A 21,234-nucleotide genomic window follows, 5' to 3' on the forward strand; every position below is an offset into this window, starting at 1 on the left:
ATAGGATAGTGTGCCTACATGGAGAAAAACTTCCTCTCCTTTAAAGGAGAAGAGTTCTCAGTGGCATTTTGCTGTGTGAATGATTGCAGGCGGCTGTGCAGGAGCAGCAACTGAACAGCATCTTATGCCCACAAGCACTCTGGCCAATGACAGGCCTAAATGAAGTACATTGTGCTGAGTGCAGGTTGATCCATTGTGCAATACATGTAGTTAAGGAAAATGCATTCCTGTGCCCTCCTGCCCCTCTGCTAGCTTAAGCATCTGCCCTGCAAAACCACCTGTGTACACTATTTCATGGCATCAGCCTGTTGTGCCCAGTTCCATCACAGATTTTATTATGTGAATAAATCTCTACTGGAGAGACCAGCCAAAGTTGTTTGTGTACTCTAAGCATAATTGGATACCCAGTCTCCAGAGATAAAAAATTAATGTGCTAACCTCAGTGTGCCTCCAAGCTGTCCTCCAGCTCCCCCACACAGTCATCTTTGAAACATTTTTATTTCCATCCAGGCAGGGGGCTGGCCATGAATAAATGAGGAGAGTCAGCCCCTCAGTTGGAGACAAGCTGTTTGTTCCTCTCCACAAGCAGCATCAATTTGAAAAGCTACATCAGGCCTACTTTTCCTTGCCTCAGTGATGATCCTTGCTGGGGCCATGGTGGGAGCTACTTCTGAATGGAAGGATGCATCAATGCCCACCTTGCAATAAGATACCCTGCAGCAGGTGCTTTTCAGTGAAAATATGTACATTACCTTGAGTTAACTTCTTAGTCATTTAATCTGTTTGGGTTTTTTCTCTTTTCAGAGTTTGTTTTCATAAGGAAAAACACTCAAAATGCTAAAAGAAACAGTAATGATTGGAGTGTTTGAACTGTGTAAAGATTTCCCGTAAATCCTTTTTGCAGCTGTAAATCACTGACGCTTTTGTGAGGGTATTTTGCAATGCTGAGTTAAAAAACAGATCAGTTGTTTAATGGCATAGTGGAAAATCCCAAAATCATCTTCTATGTCAATGGAGAGCTAATCTGCAACCCACTTTTTTGTTTTTTGTTTGTTTGTTTTGATTGGAGTCATGGGGTGGTTGTTTTGGCAATTTGGTGTTTCTTTTCTATACTGCCTGGACAAGGACTAAAATGTTGCTGTTGATGTGTAACTGTCATTGAAGAGAAGCACTGAGTGCTTCTCAGTAGTTTGTGGGAAAATATTTCCAACCTGACTAATTGGTTTTTGGAACACGTGTTGCTTCAACAGCACATCAGCTCTCAATTTTGGATTAATGTATTTGTACAAATACATCATTAATGTATTTGTAGGGTTTTTTCCTTTTTCTATCTCCCTGCATTTTCTGCCTTATTTTTTTCCTTCTCCACGTAGAATTCGAACCAAGTAAAATCCAAATGCTTTGACTGAATTTGAACTGAATAGGTGCTCTCTGCCTTCTCAAACTCCTCCAGTGGGTAATTTCCAGATAAAAGCCTACAAGATGTTGCACGGACCTAATTCACGGCACTGGCCATTCTCACCTGAATACTGAGGGATGCTGCCAGATGGGGCTGTATATTGGGCATTATAATACCTACTTGAAGTGGGATATGTTACTCCCTTAGGGAAGTGTGCTTCAGTGGCCAGGCACCAAGTCTCTACAGAGGCACCCCTTAAAGTCAGGAAATCTGTATGTTAAGATGTCAGACTCTTTTGTCTGCCTACTCTATATCTCCTACTCTAGTGCTCATGAGGCACTAGACAATTACAAAGTTTTACTCCTAGCAGTGGGTTTTTGGCTGATGCTTTAGGAGTTCTTGCAGAAGATTCTATAAGGTCAGTGCACAGAAATTCTATTAGATGCTGCCTTAAGGTGGAGGAACACTGATTCTCTAAATCTACTGAATCCAATCAGTTGAGGCTATATTTTCCTAGCTGTACCTTCCAGCTACCTAGCTCACCTTCCACCTCTTCCATTAGCTGTTCAACTTAAGGGCCACACTGATTCCTGTAAAAGAGATGATCAAATGATCTTCCTTTCCCCACACTTAGAGGCTTCCTCTGACTTTTACAGATGTACCTCCTTTTCCTAGCACTTCTTGTAGTGCTCCTTGGCTGCACTTCTTTGTGAGCAGGGGCTGTAGGAAAGGCAAATGTTTCAGAGTTGCTAAAAGTTGTGCAAAAGCAACAGCTTCTTCTATCCCCACACCACTAGCTAACTCAAAAAAGGAGATAAAATCCAGTTACTAGAGAGACCTAGCAATACTTTGGGTGGGTGGTTTGCAGCACCTCTCAGTAGCATATCCTGCTTTTCTGGCTGCCAGCAAAAGGGCATGCCCATCCCATGTGGGGGAGTGCAGCGTGGGGAGCCAGAGCTAGTTGAGGCCATGGGGCTGTGGAGGATGATTAGCACAACTCTGGGAACAGAACACCAGCCATTTCCCAGTGTTACACCCAAGTTCCAAGTGTGTTTGGTAGAAAAACAGCACCACATCGACACAGATGTGCCACCTCCAGCCTGCTGCAGGGCCCTGTATCAAGTGCACCAACACTTCCCAGTTTTGGGCCAGCCAACATGCTTATCTCTGGTGCTAACAACAGAGTAAGTGACTGGCAATTTCCTCTCATTCAGTTTGATTTACACTTCTTCCTGAAAAACGGCAATGAAAAGCCCATGCACTTAATTCACGGTGAGGAGTCCGCAGAAATAGCTGCGCACATCCCTGCCTGGCTGTGTCCATGTGAGAGAGCAAGAGCCTGGGGCACCCTTGAGCTGTGCATGGCCTGCTCCTCACCACAGCAGCAGCTGTGTTCTTTCTTTGTTCCTCCCCAGGCAGGGTCTAGCCTTGAGCACAGAAGCAGCTCCCTGGTCTGCCTCTCTGCCCACCATTGCTCGCTGTACCCAGCAATAACAGGGACAGAAGGGGCTGCATGCCCAGCCAGCCATCTCCCTCCTCTTCCATCAAAGAAAGCCACAGTCCAGGCACTACTTTTCTGTTGCCTTCTCCTTAAAGCCATGTTTTCATTTAATCATCACAGTGTAATTTCTCTCGTGAGCCTGCCTGGCCTGCACTGAGCCGTTCTGAGCAGCAAGCAGAGGGGCCGCGCTGCGATTCCTTCCACTGGAGAGCAGAGGCAGGCGGGCGGCAGGGCCAGCGCAGCCAGCCGGGCCCGCGGTCACCATGGAGACGGGCCAGGCCTGCCCGGAAGGAGCGCTGGCAGCCGGGGGGGCGAGGACAGGCACACGGAGACATGGCTGGGGATTATCTGTCACCGAGCCTCCAAGGGGCCTGACCACTGCGAGCGCAGGCTCTTGGCCGGCGTTCTCCTGCTCAGGCAGACTTGCCCTTTGCCAGGGAGAAAAAGGGAGGAGCTGGAAAGGAAAACTGGCCCCATCTCAGACAAAGAGTCTTGTAAATGAAACAAAAAATCCGAACAAACAAAACACCAACAAAAAAAGTAAGTCCACCCCTTTTCATCCATCATGAAGTGCACTGGCTTGACTCAGGCCTAAATGCAGGGTCCTGCGGTCTCTATTGTGTTCTGAAGATTCTTGTTGCAAACAGAGTAAATGGCCTGATTCAAAGCCCTTTGAATTGAATTGAAAACCTCCTGTGTGCTTTATTGGTTTTGGACCAAACCCAGAAGAAACAGGTAAGAGCTGGACAAAGTGTGCTAGGAAAAATCCCTTAGTGAATGTATGTATCTCTGACTGTAGCCAATTCTCGGGAATCATTGAAATAAATGATGCACATTGAAATAAATGATCCACACCCCAGCAGCAAGGCATGCTCTCCATGCATTCTCTATTGCCTTCCCAGCAATGTGGGTATGACAAAAAACAGGGATAAAATGCTGCCAAACCTAGATGCATATCTTAAATTATGGTTCAGTATTGTGCTGTATTACCTACAGGCTGAAGAAATATACGTGACAGTGATTTTTTTATCCAGGAGCAGAAAACTAGTATTTCTGTTAAGCACTTGTTCCACCTCACAAGGTTTTGAAGATTGTAATCCAAATAATCAAAATAATTTCACACAGAAATCATAAAAATGCACAGATATAAGGTTCTATTTATTTGGGGGTTTGTCTGTATATATTTAAGGGTCACATTTTGAAGAAAAATGATTTCAAATATCTGTACTCTGAATTTTCTGTTTAGAAAACAGAGACAAGGTTTCCTTCTTCTGAACTTGCCTTCCATCAAAGAAATTTTCTGCAGCCCTGAGAAGTAGAAAACTTCTAATCTCTAAAAAGAGATTTTTATTGAGTCATGTGGCTCCAGGAGATGATGTAGAAAAGAAAATTCCTCATTTCTTGATTTTATTTCACTATAAGCAGCTTGCTTTTATTATTAAACTGAAACTACATGGAAGATAACTTACAGGGTTTTTTTGGTTGCTTGGGAGGGGCGAAGGGAAGTTAGAATTCTCTTTAGAGCCTCTGCTTTCAAAATCAAGAATGCACATAAGGTATTTTATGTATTTAAACTCAGTCAACTTGTTTAGTTTTCAGGTTTTGTCTACAGAACAAAGTTACTGTGTGATATGCTACATAATTTATGTAATTTAACAAACTTTACTAAAAGACTACTGTGAATGATGATACCATATTTTAAGTAGTTCTTTATTCTGCTCAGCTTGTTATAGCTTGAAATTAACTTGATTAGGCTGAGAAGAAAAAAAAAGTTTGAGAGTAAATGCATACCAAATTTATTTGGAAATACTGACTTTGTTTTCACTCTGCATCCTGTCTTCACGTGAATCATCGTTCAGGTTCAGGGAAAGTACTATTTGAACTGTATAGATCTTGCCATGTCTCTCCTTATTCAATTTTTTAAGTTTTAAAGTATTTTTAAAAAATTTTATACACAATTTTATGGGAGATATAAATGAGGACATCTACATTCTACATTCAGGTTTAATCAAAAGATGAAGACATTCATCTTTTGATGAAACCTGAAAACAACCCTAAGTTGAAATGGCAAGAGGCACTGATTTAAGTACACCTCCTATAAGCAAACTTTAACTCAGGCAATACTCAAAGCTTCTCAGAGCTTTTGATCTGTTTTTGCAGTTTGCAATGTAAAAGGAAATCAGAGAAGTTTTGAGTAAGATCGGACAAGGCCATGGCTGGTTTTCAAGCCATTGCTTTCAAACGGTTTCTAATTATGGGTGAGTTGTTTTTTTTTTTTTTTAGCCAAATCCTTGGAGGCAGTCACCTGATCTAAATGAGTCAACTCTCTGCTAGAGAGTTATTTCTTGCTAGTTGAGCTATTTTGCTTAAACTTGCACCTTCTATTTGTTGATCACCTTATGCAAAAAGTGAATACCTAGTTAATTACTATGTCTCAGATGAAAAGCAGCAACATTACCCCGACGGAAATTGTTTTTTCTTGTTTTAAAATCCATAGTTTTATTGATTTAGGGGTGAGATTAGGGTTGGGCTTTTCCTGCATGATACCCTGTTCGTGAAGATTACATGTTAAATCTTGCCATTTTTCCTTTGTTTTCTTATTCCTTCATCATTTGTTAATGACAGTAAAATATAACTAGAAACTCTGAGGATATATGCAAAAAAAGTTCCTTTCAAAGTAAGAACTCTGCCATCTGAAAATCTCTTTATTCTCAAACCTTCTGTGATTTAGCCTGTGACTTAATTCACTGTATGGTACTGAACAAGAAAATAAGCTAAGTCGGGTTTGGTTCTTGTTTTTGCACACATTAGAAAAAAAAAATTGAAGAGAATAACATTGCCTGGCTTGTTTGGCTTTAGAGATACATCATTTAAGATATCATTAATGTAACTTTGAGAACTTCTCATCTGTCTATGACTTTTTAGGCCTGATATCTCTATCACTCTCTACTGAGCCAGCTTAATAAGTGAGCACACAGACACTCAGATTAAAAATTAAATAAATTGGAAAAAAACAAGGAAGAAAAGAAAGGGGGAAACAAGGAAAAGAAAGAGAAAAAAGAGTAAGAGAAGAGCAATCAAACCTAAGTTTATTTCCTTTCCAATGGTCTGGGAGAATCCCTTCAGCTTTATCATACTCAGCAAATACCCTCCATCTCTCTCACACAATGCAGATGAATTGAGCGGTGTAGGTACTTTTGAGTCCCCCTGTCCCATTTCCAGTTTGACAGTCAGTGGATCTTACGGCCATAATTGCTGTGTAAATAAATTTAAGTCACTATATACAGAGTGTTAGTTACACCACTGTGAACAGTGGTAGAAGTGGAGCTCTTTCCTAGGTCTGCTGGCTGGCACCCTGACTGCTTGTGGCCTTGCCACAGGATTTTTGTGTTTGAGTATAAGCCAGTTTACCACTCTACCTCCAAGTCTTTCAGCTTTAAAATGCAATGCAACCTTACCATGAGACTTAATTAGGGTCCAGAACACTTTGGTTAGATTCAATGGCAAAAGAGGCTTTTGATCTCACTGAAGGTTAATAATAGGATCTTCATGTCTGTAAGGCACTCTAAGAAACTTGGATGAAAGGTGACATAATTTAATAAGGGACAACAACAAAAAAAGTCACTGGATTCTGAGCTTGCTGAGTTTGCACTGCACATGGACTGTCTGTAGATGCAGAATAATATAAAGAGGTAATTACTTAACTTTTTCAAAATGGAGCTGCAGTGAGAAATGTAAATGCTAGGGAGGTCTGTTTTTTATACACAAAGTATGTAGCAGCAACAACTTTATGATCATTTTGTTACAGCTCTTAAAATGAACTGGTGTGCTAGACTTCCACCTGGTTCCTGTTCTTTTTTTGCTTATCTTGCATATATTAAATGCCTTCCTGGAACAGACAAAATGCTAATCTAGCACTGGAAGCTTTTCTCTTTTTTTGAGGAAGTTGGGAATCGGTCAACCAGGATCATTTTAGGGCAAAGTCCATTGTTTAGTAAATACTGTCATGATCTCCATGACCACACAGGAAGATAGTGATGTATTTGCAGCCTTATAGGTTAATTTTCTTCTTAATTTCACCTTACCTGGAATCTTTTAGTTACCAATCTCCAAAAGTTCAGCTGATCAACATCTGGAAATAAATGAATAACTAGATGCACCCAAACCAGAAAAGCAGATTGAACTTGGAGGAAATTTTAATTTTAAGTGTATGTCTTGGACTGCTACCAGCAGCCCTTTAGAATGTCATTGTTCTTTGGGGGAAATTTGAATGTGGACAAAAAGACCGTTAATAAAGGCTGTCAAAACATCTGTTAAAAATCTGCAAGTTACAAAATATGCATTAAAAACATAATTAAACAAAGATGGTGCAGTTTAAAGTTCTTCATTCTCTCATTTGTAAAGTTCATGCTGTAGGCTTAGGCCAGGTATACCTACTGGCATATAGCTGGAATTTTTTATGTTAAAAGGAACAAAGACAAACAGCAACCATTACCTCCACTCCCTTCCCCAGTTCATAAAGTGTACAGGAAGATGTTTTCCTTTTCTGGAGAGCAGAGGAGGGAAATGGCTGTTGTGAGCACGAAAAAAAGGACATTGCTGTTCTGCTCAACTAAGAGGAATGCAGAAGACCTCTGCCCTTCTCTTCTTCCAAAGGGATCTGCATCCTCCTTTACTTAAGATCAGTGTGTGTCTGCTCCTTTCCAAGTATTCCTAGCTGGAAAATAATAATATATCCTTGCTCCTTTTCTCTTGGCTGAAAAAGTCTTTAACTCTTCTGGTTGGGATATCTGCCCAGGCTCACTCTGCACCTGTGCTTGGTGCTAGTGTTGGACCCTTCTTGCTCGTCCAAGGGAACATGACTGCTACAGGGGCCTTAAGTCTTGGGTGAAACATCCCCAAATGGCTTTACCTGTGAATATTCAAGAGCTTTTGAACCAACCTTCTGGCTAAAGACACTCTGCTACTTAGAGATGCAGACCCCTAAGAAGCTACTTGAAATAAAACCAGTAAGGGTACTTATCCCCCCATCTTCCCACTGTTGATTTTTGAGTTTTGGAGACTGTATTTTTCCTTTATGAATTTGTATTTTGTGGGATTATGATGATGACAGCTGCCTGAAAAACCAAATTTGGCTTACTGACAACATAGGTCTTATCCTGCCTTAGGGATTGCCTCTATACCTGTATGTTACAAGTCCCTGAACTGTAAAGGCATATCTGGAAGCATGTCCTTGAGAAGGAGCAGCCTGGCTGGGATTATAAAGGAAATAGTAAAGGGCATTTCAGGCAAAATAGAGACAACCCAGGGTGTACTTAGAACGGAGGTGGTTTATGCAGTTCACTTTTTGTTCTGATTGACAATGTTTTGGGAAGACTGTGGCCTGCAAACTCACTGAGCTAACGCCATATCACGGATGAGGGGCAAATGGTCCGAGTGAATGCTCTTGTAGTAAATCTGATTTCTAACCCAACTACAGCCCAGAAAGGACCAGATGGGGTCATCATTCCCAATAACTACTGTGACTTCTGCCTCGGAGGCTCCAATATGAACAAAAAAAGTGGCCGGCCTGAGGAACTTGTATCGTGCTCAGACTGTGGGCGCTCTGGTAGGTGACTCTTTCTTGCATCTTTCTTGTACAAAGGCTTTTGTGATTTGGTTTTTGCACCTTCTGAAGGTTTTGAAGAAAGGCATCATATTTGGGAAGGGATTGAAGATGGAATCTTACCTCTTCTCTGTGTTTGTGGGAAAGGATGGCTGAAAAAATTTTATATTATAAACCCCATTATTGGATTCACATATTTAAGCTAATGGGGTCTTATGAAATAATGAAGTTTTAATTTATTATTGGCTTTTGGGAACATTGGTACATGTACTAGTTGTTCTTCACATGGAAGGAGAAAATCCTATGACAATTTTACAGAATGGTCTCTGTCTTTAAATGCTGCAATTACAACTATAAATTACTTACAAGATTTATGAAAGTTGCATGACAAGCATTCCCATTGATTACACATTTCATGCATTTCTTCATCCAAAAAAAAGAAAGAGGGAGAAAATTACAGGGTAGGTATGGGGCTAGCTGTCAAGAATTATCCTCTTATAAGATGACTATCATTAGTTTTGTTTAAAGAGGTTTTTATTTCTCCCTTCCCTTCTCTCTTTTTAAATGTAGGCAATTGTGTCTTTCCCAATTTGAGTTGTCTTTATTTCTGGGCTGTTGTTTTCTTCCCTCCTTTCTTAGTTATTTTATTTTATTTTCTTTCTCTCTTTTTTTTTTTGGACAATATTATACCAGCTGAACAGTTATTTATAGCTCACATAGGAAGTAGTGGTGGTAGTAGAGGGAATTGGGAGACCTTAAACAACTGCATATTCCAGCATTGGTCCAAGTTTCCACTTGTGATATTTTTGTTTTGTGATACTAGTGGTAATAAGATGGTGATATAGAAATCTGAAAACCAAGGAGGCCTTGAAACTCAGTATGAATGCTGCTCCTTCTGTACTGTAGTCACTGAAAGATGTCTGTTGCTTCATGGCTGAAATGTGATGTGGAATGTTCTCATGCCAAGGAAATGGCCTTTTTATGCTCCTGCTGAAATTCATAGTAAGCCTATTACAACATTCAATGGGAGAACGATTAGACTCTCACTGAAATTGCCTTCTGCAGTTGTTGTGACCTCTGAAGACATTCTGAAATTACACTGGTCACCAGACAATCAATGGCAACCCCTTTGGTTTTCGCCAGGGGCATCCTTACGAATGCTGTGTCAGTGACATGGACCTTTTAGTGTACACGTGATTGCTTCTACTAACTAATGGGGAAAGTCCATGGAGTCTGTGGTGCCATCTTGGAAGATTACTGCCCTTTGCCTTGATTGTTATATTTCAATATAACTAATTTCAGCATCCTGATATGGCACAATGAGATGGAGCCATATTTTATTGCTACTTAAACATTGTTATGGTGGTTATATCAGAATCCAAATACATTAATTCCCTTGATTCCTTAGTGTGATAGAACAAGTAGATCAGCCTGTAGCCTAAACTGTGCCAAATCAGTTCCATTAAATGCTATCCTTGTACAAATTCTGACCCACTTGGGTCATTCATAGGGTCTGCAATGCTGTGACTGATGTGTGATGAAAGTGATTAAGGTATAATCACACGCTAATCTCTAAACTAAAACAATGAAACCTCTTTGGTGGCTGCCATCTTTCTCTTTTATAATAAAGGAGAATATTTTCATTACACTGAAAGAGAGGTCATGGAAATTATATTGCTTCTTCTGTTCACAAAGTCAGTAAAATCACATTTCTACAATATGGTTTATCTGCCAATTATTTTGTTATATCCATTTTCTTTTTGGTGAACAAGACTTACTTCTTTCTGTTTCAAGCAATGCAGTGTACTTGTTATCTGGCTGATTCCTGTAGCTGGAGCAGGGAGCCAACAGTTGGTTGCCTAAGTACATGCTACTGTTTGTGAATAACAAAATAGCTGTTCCCTAAAATTTCACACTTGAATTTTGTTGCGGCACAAGAGATATCTTTTTCTCTACCATTCCTAAAGAAGGAATTTGAAGGTCATACTATTAATCACATAAAAAGTTTGTCTGAGAGAGAAAACAAACCTCAATTTCACAGATTTCAGCATTTGACTTCTCTTTTTAGGAGTCTTCTTATGGTTGTTGTTGCCATTATTGGTATTGTGTGGAGAATTTCCTGTTCCATCTTGAAAGTTGGATTGACTCACACAAATTTGAACTTTCCAGTGTTTCCCAAGATGGGATACTTCTCAGTTGTTTTAGTTGTTGAACTGTATATATTAGTTTTGGGGTTTTTTTTATTTTTGAAGGACGTGCCATGACATTTGTATTAAAGTATTGGTTTAGGTTACTTTCACTTAGTCTTCAAAATGTATTTAATTTTGTCTACAGAGGAGGTTCTTTAGGATCAGGTGAAGAATGGGGATAAAAAGTAGTCCTGAGGTTGATGAGGTATCTAGTGGTTTACATCTCTGTAGCAGAATATTTGTGACTGTCGATGCCGTTGTGCTTAGAGCTAACAGTGTCTCATTACTTACATGGTCTAAAAATATTTTTAAATTGATCTAAGTAATCATGAGGAAATATTTTACTGTCTTTTGAAGAGAGGAAAACATGATTAACCCTTTCGCTGCTGTAGCTATGGGCACCTGTGGTGTTTGTAGATTTTCTCTTGGAAAGAGAAACTGATCCTTTGTTATTTTTCTTACTGCAGTTCTACCTATGCTATGTTGTTGGGGTGCACGGGCACATACAAGCACACACCTATGAGCTTGATAGTCTGACTTGCTTAATGATAATGAAAATGATGAAAAAAATGATGATGATGATGCCTTTTGCTTAACCCATGTGCTGATATATTCATCATACATGTCAGCTCATTTGGGAAGAGAAGGCAGGAGGGACGAAGCAGCGCCAGCACGCACTACGGAGGACTTGTTCGGTTCCACGTCAGAAAGCGACACCTCGACCTTTCATGGCTTTGACGAGGACGATGCAGAAGAGCCTCTCTTGAGCCGAGGAGGTGGCTGTGGTGGCAGGTCTCCCTCTGCAGACAAAAAGGGCAGCTGCTAAAATAACTAAAAAGACACAGAAACTCTGAGCTGTCCTTTTCACTACTAAGATTATTATTACATTTTTCATTTTTTAGGTCCTCTTGGGTTTTTGGTTGGTTGGTTTTTTCCCTCCTCCCCCCCCCTTTTTTTTTTTTTTGTCATTTTTGTTATGTTTTCCCTGTGGGGGTGTACACTGAAAGCACAAGCATTTAAAGCTCTTGACAACTACTTTGAAGAGACAGAAGGTTTTTGATTTTCCTGTTTTGGTTTTTTTCTTTCTCTTTTTTTTTCACTTTAATTTGGTTTTATCACATCTCCCCTCCTTCTCTTTCTCTTTGGAAACATAAAAAGTGGATTTAATATTTTTTTTAATAGTGAGCAGAGTTGATTTTCTTGTCTTTTAATATATATATATCAGCAAACCACAAAAAATACAGATGGGTTGAAGAACAGAAAGTAAACCCAAATAGTTTTTTTTAATTATTATTATTATTTATATATTCTATGTATTATTAGAAAAAACTACTTTTTAAATAAAAATAGAAAAAAAAAAAACAACAAAAAAGCAATGGATGTCTACTTGGTAATAGAACTGTTTCTAGAGAACCACTGTGGGCGGACTCTATCAGGGGACAAGGAAACCCTTGATGTGATGGCATCTGCATCTTGAGATTTTGCACTTACTGTAGCATGTGAAGTCTGGCTCTTACATCTGCTACGCTACAGCCTGAAAATACAAGCGGCACCATCGGAGACCACGGCCTTGGGGAACACATTTCCATCTCCTTTGGACACCTTTACACTCAATAAATCTCCTCTCTGCATCCCTTCATGTCTTCCCCACACTGTTCCACTTTTTTTTTCTTTTCCTTCACCGTTCACTTGATGGACAGCAATTTCCAAGCACAGAGGTGGAATATGAATGGCAAGTCATATACATCACAGAAAAAAACAAAAGGAGGAGCAGAATCCTGGAAGAAATGACATGGAAAAATACCTCACCTATTCTTTTCTTTCAATTTTTAAATTTCAATTCACAGCATTTTTTCCTGTGTTGCCCTCGTTTTCTCTCTGTAGTGTCTCACAAGACACTTTATTTGCTTTTTAATGGCTTCTTTTGAAATAAACCAAAGCAATACTAATGAAAGTTCCAAGGGCAATGGAGAAGAGAGTGACTCCCTTCCCAGCGACTTTCCCAGAAAGGAGGAAACATGCAGCAGGATTTGAAAGGTATGTCCAAGCTGAAATGTCTTTCACTCAATTGTGAAATTTCTTGCCCTGGCTTTTCAGCAGACCCCTGACTGAACTTTGTTGTAGCAGCAAGTCCCATGGATTAAATTGTATTATACATATGGGCCACATTCATGCCCCTGGTGAAACTAATGGAAGTTCTGTGAGAGCAGGATCCACACTTGCGTACGGTCAGAAATGATGCAAAAGGAGTCAGTGTGTAGTTATGTTTTGCTGTCCTAGTGCAGGCAAAAATCTCCCTGGAGCAGGGGCAAGGTTAAGTTTTAAAGATCTATTTTTACTGATGTACATAATGCAAACAGGGTGAAATCATGACCTGATTAAGAGCAAAGGCAAAACAGACATTTCTCTGGACAGTGCCTATTCCTTAAACTGTAGGTGTGTGTTATTGATACCAGAGTAAAAGTCTTAGCCTTGCAATAAGGAATTTGGATATGTACAATGAAACAAGCCAGACCAAATGGACCCCGTTTTTCCTGCTTCTTTGCTAGGGTAGTCTGTTTGTGAGAGCAATTTCAACTCCCTCCTCCACCTTCCAACCTTGTAGAAAAAAGAGAAATAATTCAGTCTCTTGATTTTTTTATTGTTCTCTTTAGACATGAAATGAGCAGTGGCTAAATTCTGCTTTTAGGTATACAGGCATAAATCCAGAATATAAGCTAACTGATGTCTAGATTACATTAATAATCCACCTTCAGGATGCTGTTAGAAAACATTACAAATTCCTCTGTATGTGTACATCAAAGGCCAGAGCCATGCACACTTGCCAGGAAAGAGCCTTTTTTAAGGTTTCCCCATTTTGATAATTCTTTTCTGTGTTGCTCCTGATTTATTGTAATCAATCAAGTGTCAAATCAATTATATTTTGACATAATGCTGTCAATGAGAACTGTACTTCAACTGATAAAAACATTGATTTCTTCCACAACCAGTGCTTTTTTCCATCCGAAATAGTGCAAGATAAATAGATAATGTTTTGCTACTCTGCTGTATTTACTAAAGCTCAGTCCTTACAGCACCTGAATTAGGTAGCTGCAACCTACCCAAGTACATCTTTCAGAAGAACTCCCATCACTGTATAAACTGCAGAACAGGCATACTTTAAGTGGAGTTTTTCCAAGTGGAGTCCTTAACATTGTCTTTTGTGAACCATGCCTAACGCATTGTGGGCTCTTTTGGAATACAAACAATAATCAGATGCCCATATTTCATTAAGTCTTGAATTAGTTTCACAAATGCAGTTACTATAACAATGCATACAGTCTTAATCCTTTTGCAACTAAACCACTCATCTCTGTGACAACTGGGTAGTCCAGTACCCTCAGAAAGAAGTCACAACAGCTCATGAAGTGTATAAAAATTGCAGGCTGACATTTATTACAGATAGCATAGAAAATATCCTCACAGTTATTTATATCATTACTGTGTATATGGATGCTCACTCATTCAATACAGTCCTAAAAGACCAAGTAAGATAATATTAATTCATTTTTATGTAGTGAGAGTAGTTCTTTAATTCCTCAAGATGCCTTATGAGATTGAGATAACCAACATGAGTTTAGTCCAGCAGGATGAGCAGTATGGTGCTGACTGTAGGAAGGCTTTAATCTAAGTGAGGAAATTAGGACATAGAGTTGGAAGCTAAAAGAGTACTTGTTTAAGCTAGGTTGTAAAGTAGAGTTAATGGTGAATATGGCATGGAGTGATAATATGGAAATAAAATATTCTCAGGATATGTAGTGCTGGAGTGAAGGCTGGGAAGAGGGAAAGAAGGTTGGTAGTTCCTGAGCTGAAGGAAGATGAAAGCAAAGCAAAGGGGCTGCTGCACAAGACCCTCTCATGAGGGGAAGATGACAATGTTAATTAGGCAGAAAATATATAGGAGAATGTTTCATAAGTGAAATTAAAAAAAAAAAAAAAAAAGAAAGGACTCTGACACTAGCATAACCAACTCAGAAATGAGAGAACTGCACAGTGTCAATTGTATCTTAAAGGGCACGTAGGTCCCAAACCAAACTAGGGAGGCATAAAAAAAGTTTGCAATGTGAATTCTGTTTTGTAATTAAACATTTATCTTTGAAATCAGAATGAATTGTGATGCTCTTTATTCCCCAGTGATTTCAGCAATTCAATTGAAACTTTCTGTTCTTCATAAATTCTTCAAAGGTGTAGTCCTTCAACTAATTACAACCCTGGCTATCCCAGTTCTCCAGTTCTCATCTTCCAGATGTCCTTCTTATTACAGGAAGGTTGACACAAGGCTTTCCAAAGAGTATCCTGAAACACATGTTCCAAACAAACCACATACCCAAATAAGACAAACCCAATGTGAAATGTGAACAAAGGGGTGTTTCATTTCAGGCCCTTAATGCAGACTTTTCTATGTTAAATAATGTAAGCTGTCTCCTCAGGCACCTTTCCACTGCTCCATACTAAAGGATCTTAGAAAACACACATAGTTTCTGGAGTCATCCTCTGCTAACTCTGATTCACAGATGGGAGCAGGAGAATGAAGGAAGTGGCATGTTGCTTAAGCAACTGATAGGGGAGAAGAAAGGCTACATGGAGTGGGCACTGATCCTTAGCCTATTCCCTTTTGAAGCATTTAATTACTTGAAATTTTAGCAGGGACAGACCTCAGCTCTTCCATTAAAACAGTATAAAATTTCAAGCATGATAATATACACTGAGAAAATTTAAAGCAAATACAAGATTCTGGCATAGAAGTTAAAAAGTAAAAGGAGAAACGGCCATGTGGTGGAAGAGGAACTGAAATCTATCTTGCTTCACTTTGCATCTCTTCCCTTCACCCAGACACCCCCCAGTTTTATGGGCTATATTTTTATTTATTGAATATGTAATGGTGCTTGAAATAACATCATATATATGTGGTAAGGTCATAAATGATGAGCCTAGGCTGCTGAAACAAGGGCCAGAGAGAACTCTACCACTGACTTCAGAAGGATTACCACTGGGCTTTCTTAGCTATTGCTTTTATTGAATGAAACCTCTCTATTAATATGCTTGCTGGTATGGTGTAGACAAGCTCTGAGATGGTCATTTGTTTCAGCAGAATGTGTTATTAGAGTCCCCTCCCCGCATTGTTTTGCCTTTGAGCTTTTACATTAGTTATTCATTTTGAGTTCCATTTTGCCATGTTAGAGACCTCAACTTAGGCTCTTGATTGAAGACAGAGACTCAGTTTGCTGCCTGCTGGTGCATGGAGAAAACAAGAACTGCACCCAGAGAGTCAGAGTCCAGACAGTGCTGGGGCACCACTGTGTTCTCTCATGCCCACTTTGCCTTTCTTTGGTTAATTCTTGCAATGATATTTTGAGATGGGCCCCAAAATAATAGTTCAAATACCATAAAACTATGGAACTTTCAAAGCCTGGCTCTTTGTGCAATTTGCCTCTTCCCCATGGCAAGCAGTTTTAGTGAATCAAATCCTCAAGCAAACATTGTATTGACCCCACTGGGAGTCATCTTATTATAAAAACTGCAAAATATGCCCAGTGTGTTTTGTGTTGCTACATATGTAGATGTTTCCAGTAAGCACCCATTTAATATTATCTTTATTTTTTCTTATTTATATGAAATTTGTAGCTATAAGTAAAAGTATGAGGCACATGAATGAGTTCATGCTCACATAGGGTTATTTTGACAAACTTCTGAGTGCAGGAATTCAGCTGGGATGAGTTTTTGCTGACTAAGCCATTACAATAAACCCTACCAATCTTTGTTCTCTTTGCCAGATATCTACCAGTGTTGAAAAAAACCCCAACCTGTATAAATACCATACAATACTGAAATTGTGTCAGAACTATTTTGATGTCCCTGTCTGTATTTCCACAAATGCTAAGTTGCCAATTTCAGAGAAGAAAAGTGGCAAAAACATTTAGGACAAAACCCAGCTCTTGGGGTTTCCAGGCCTGATAGCTCTGTTAAGAAGATGCTGCCAGTTCATATCTATGACTTATTCTTTTGGTGTCTGGCAGTTCCTAAGATTTTGGACCTTCATTTAGTCTAGAACTGATATGAGACATGTGGGAAGATATGGGAAGAGGCACTTGGAATTTTGTGAAAATAGAGATGATTTTATTTGCTATCTAATCCTGTTCAGGATCTTAGCATTATGTAACTTAGTCAATTCATGGAATAAATGCAATGAAAAATACAATCTTTCATTCTTTCCAGAAGTTATTGCATTACTGTCACTCCATGTGTATTGTTTAGACTTCTGAAAATGTCTTTTGTGCCATGCTGTATATGCTTGTGGCTCCCTACAAATAATTAGTAAAAGAGGAAGGTAATTAGGGCAGGATTTCATAAGCAAAGGTCTTAACCTCTACTGAAGACACAGCTCTCTAAGCTGAATGATGAAGGTTATTTAATAATGTTCCTGAGAAGAAAGATTGACAGTGTGCAGTGCCTTTCTTGTCAATATGCTTTTTCTTATCCTATTTGTTTGCTTTGTGTTCATTTATGGCTTCCACAGTCAGTTGAAACTGAGTCTGTTGAGCTATACTTTCAAGGAATGAGAATTCAAGCAATGTTGGAAGTTTGGTTTGTGCTGTTTCTGAGGTTTTTTTCTGAACATGTGCTTTTTTTTTTTGTCTGCTTGAGTTTGTTTAGTTTTACTTTGTATTGCCTTTTCCTCTGCAGTCAGCCCTGCCCTCGTGGATTCCAGCAGCCTTCAAGCAAAACATTTCAGAAGAAGACCGAGAGAAGCCAGAATGCTTTGATACTTCTTTCCTTGCCCTGAGTCGTCTGTACCTGAGTTCCATCTGGCACAGGAGTCTGGACTGTGGGAAGTTGGCTGCCAACTGTTGAGAGAAGTTCTGGGGATGCCCTAAGCTGGTGCAATACAAAGAAGTTTTTTGAAGTCTTGATTTCACTTTCTTTTAAGTGTGTGTATAAACCCAGGTCAGATTGGAATTGATCTACAGTAGAACTGACTGAAAAACAAACAGACTGAAAAAGACAACTATTTTATTTATTTCAATATTTAAGAAAGAAGTGCTGAAGTTGCACAGTATTTTTATTTGAAATACATTTTACTTCAAATTTTAAATGCAATTTTGTGAAGACATGAAATTTTAAAAAGCACTTACTGTAAAATAAAGACTGAATATTTACTTTAAGGAAAAACCTTTTTTAAAATAATGAAAATAAAGGTCAACTCTGCTCTCTCTCTTACTTTAAGGAAGCCATTCATACATGTGCTGGGTATCTTTGTTTTTTGAAAATTGGATGTGGTAAGTGAAGATTGTACTGATTTATTTTCTTTTTAATAATATTATCCTGTTAGATGCTTAAAATCTACTTTGCTGTACTGTGTTAGGCACAGAAACTGTTGGAGTAGCAAAGACCAGGCTCAGTGGTTGAATTTCTTTGTTACCAGATTTTGTGTCCATTTCAAAGGACTGTCCTCCCAGTAGGATTGATCTGTCTCTTCTGCATGGCAAAAGAGGTTTGCTCTTGAGCAACTCTGTGAAATACTTCTGCTGAAAGAGGGCTTTGCGAATTGAAAACAACTCTGATCATTTTTGCATTATTTTTTGCTTTGGTAATTCCACAGCTGATTTTGAGTTGGTTGTAAGGGAAGTATCTAAATGTTAGGTGCCCTTGGCATGGATCTAGGTGTTGAGAATGATGTCATACGTAGAAAACTTGTGTATTTCAGCCTTTTCTGAACTGGTAGTGGACTTTGAAAAGCATACAGGTGCAACCACACATCTGCAATAAGCAACAGGGGTTACTATGCAGGAGAAAAATACGAGTTCCCACAGCTGCAATCCTAAGTTGTCCTGTGAGGCAGCAGGGAGGGATGGTCACATCCCAACTTCTGAATCATTAGGCATTGTCCCAGTGAAAAAGGAGGGTTTTGTTGGCCAGATCCACACGCAGTGGATAGCACAGGTCTGCTCATTGTCTTGTGTGACGAGGTCTAGGAGAGATGCAGGATAGCCTTGTGTCCTAGGAGAAGAGGATTGGACTTGGCTCTGTCTTGCACCCCTGCTACAGAGGAGAAGCAAACCGAGGGCAAAGCACACCAACAGTTATTGGGATTGACCCTCAGGGTTTAGGCAGACAAAAATATAATGTGGCTTATGTTGTCTTTCAGAATGGAAAAACTATGTCTACAAAAATGCATGTTGACTAGGTGAAGCTGACAGAAAACCTGATACTGTTTTGTGTTTCCTGCACATCTAGAACACAAACTCACCTCATTGAGAGGTTTCCATGTATCAGTAGCAGCAGATTTTTTAGTCTTCTCCCTCTCCCTTTTCTCACTTCTTCCCAGATTAAAACATAAAGTCAAAAATAACCATGTAAGGTAGTCCTGCTCAAACTGAATTAAATGACAATTTGTGTCCTAATTGGGCTCTTTAGCAGGATGGGTTTGCTTTGCTCATGTTGTTGATTTCTAAACATGCAGTGGGGAACTGTCTCTAGAGGAAAAAAAAAAATAATTTCATCAAAATATAAGACGCACAACTGTAATGAAGATTTGAAAACTGCAGGGTCTGTGTTCAGTTTGTGTAATATTTCTTCCAAATAAAAGTTCTGCTTCTAGCACCCTACTGTATATTCCTCTGTAAATATTACTTTCCCAAAGCAATTCACCAACGTCTTTTTTTAGTGCAAATAATCTTCTTTTAAAAAGACATTGTTGAGTAACATATATGTACATTTACTTTTCTAAGTTCTCCATTGTTTATAATACTCTCTTTGAAGCTTAAAATAAAACTTCCTCCTCTATTGATTTTGTTTCCCTTTTCCATTTTGTAAATTATGACTTTTGTCCCCAGATTTTGTTTTGTACTTCCTAATGAACCATGGCATTAACCAAGAATTATTTTAATTTTTCTCTTTTACTTTCTCTTCTACATTCATTGGACTGCAGAAAATGGTCCTGTTGCTTGCTATAGAGAAGGTAGGCAGGAAATAAAAAAGTGTTTCTGTATAGGGCTCATTATAAGAGTGTTTTCTATCCTTTGGTGATAATAGAGGATCTTCCTAAATGTGGTTGTATTTTAGTAGCCTTCTTTATGAGATTAGTAGAATTGCATTAAGGTAGTCTGGAGTCAAAGGTGGAGTCTAAGCTATATGATAGCTGTTTGCATAGATTTTAGTGACATTGCCTTAAGGAGTCTTGCCCCTACCTATGCCAGTTTCCAGTCCAGCCACTGGAGTAACTGGAAGCTGTGATGCCCTTTGCATTTCACAGTGCTGGCATGAACCTTCCCTTTCCCCTTACATGTATTAGATTAATGATATGGCTGTTTAGAATGAAAAGAGAATGAGGAAATACTGTTTTAGATTAGATGCTATCTTTTTAGGAAACTCTGTGTGTGACCTCTTCCCTAATGTGTTATTTTTTATAAAGCTCTGTTTTACAGATGGGCTCCTCCCTGTCTGATTCTTAACATCTGTGTGACAGACTGTGTCTTTGTGGCAGATATTTAACTACTGGGAGGAAGGAAACTGCTTGTGGCACCAGTGCACTAGGTCATCTGCCATTTAACATCCATTGCCATTTTCATTGTCCTCAGTGTGATGATGCACAGTGCAGAGTCAGACATTTTTGCTAAGGTAACCAGGAGTGAACATGGATGTTGAAATTGGCCTTTATGGATGTCTGTCAACACCTGGTTGAGATGAATGGGATCCTTCCCACCACAGCAGAGCTGTTGTTATAGGCTGTCAGAGTCCAAGGAATGTCTCCACATAAGTCTTATTACTTTGAATATTTTTGTGCCTTTTTATTTTCTTTTCTCTTTTTCTTTCTATTTTTTTTTTTTTAAGTCACAGGTCTGGAATTAGAAATGTTAAAGAAAAAATTTAGTTTTGGAGAAACAGAATCTGAACAGATAAGCCCAGGGACAGGTTTATGCTGACATAAATAGATCTTATTTTCTTGTTTGGAGAATGGCTCTTGCCAGTGAGAGTGAAGAATGGCAGCAGGAGGGACTAAAAATGTCTTTCAGCACTGCAGCAGTCAATGGGTGCCCCCAAAGCTGTATTTCCCTGGACTGAGATTGAGCTGAAGGCTGGCAAGTCTGAAGGCTGGAATCCTGTTTTCTCTGGGTGGTGTGAAAACAGCACCAGCTAATTTGCTTTGGCCTGAACTAGAATATTGGACTGGTTTAAGATTTATTCCAAATTTTTGCCTACAATCAGAAAAAAGAAAATCTGATTAAATTTGCATCTTGGATTTGTAAACCCTACTTGTATTTAAATCCATCAGCCTATAGATGATAAAGAAAACCCATAACACTTTCTTTCTAAACCCAAGCTTTTAATTCTCATTAGCAATGGCATAGACTTCTCTGTACCCCATCCCATCCCCGGTGTTGAAGGTGAATGAGTAAGACCTCAACTACATCAGGCATGCATAGCAGAGCACATAAGCAATGACTACTGGGCTGGGTGTGTCCAAATTGTGACTCGATGTTTTTAAGACCTCTATTATCCC

General features: G+C 39.2%; 1 protein-coding gene across 1 annotated transcript in view; it reads left to right on the top strand.

Moving 5' to 3' along the window:
* The window catches only part of DPF3 (double PHD fingers 3), a 153,574-nt gene that overhangs the window by 117,386 nt on the left and 14,954 nt on the right, over positions 1–21,234 (top strand). The window contains exon 10 of the mRNA XM_058806722.1: positions 8,380–8,508. Within this exon, the coding sequence (XP_058662705.1) occupies positions 8,380–8,508 (129 nt within the window). The remainder of the gene's footprint in view (positions 1–8,379; positions 8,509–21,234) is intronic.

Source organism: Ammospiza caudacuta, chromosome 6 (genome assembly GCF_027887145.1).
Source record: "Ammospiza caudacuta isolate bAmmCau1 chromosome 6, bAmmCau1.pri, whole genome shotgun sequence".
Lineage (NCBI taxonomy): Eukaryota > Metazoa > Chordata > Aves > Passeriformes > Passerellidae > Ammospiza > Ammospiza caudacuta.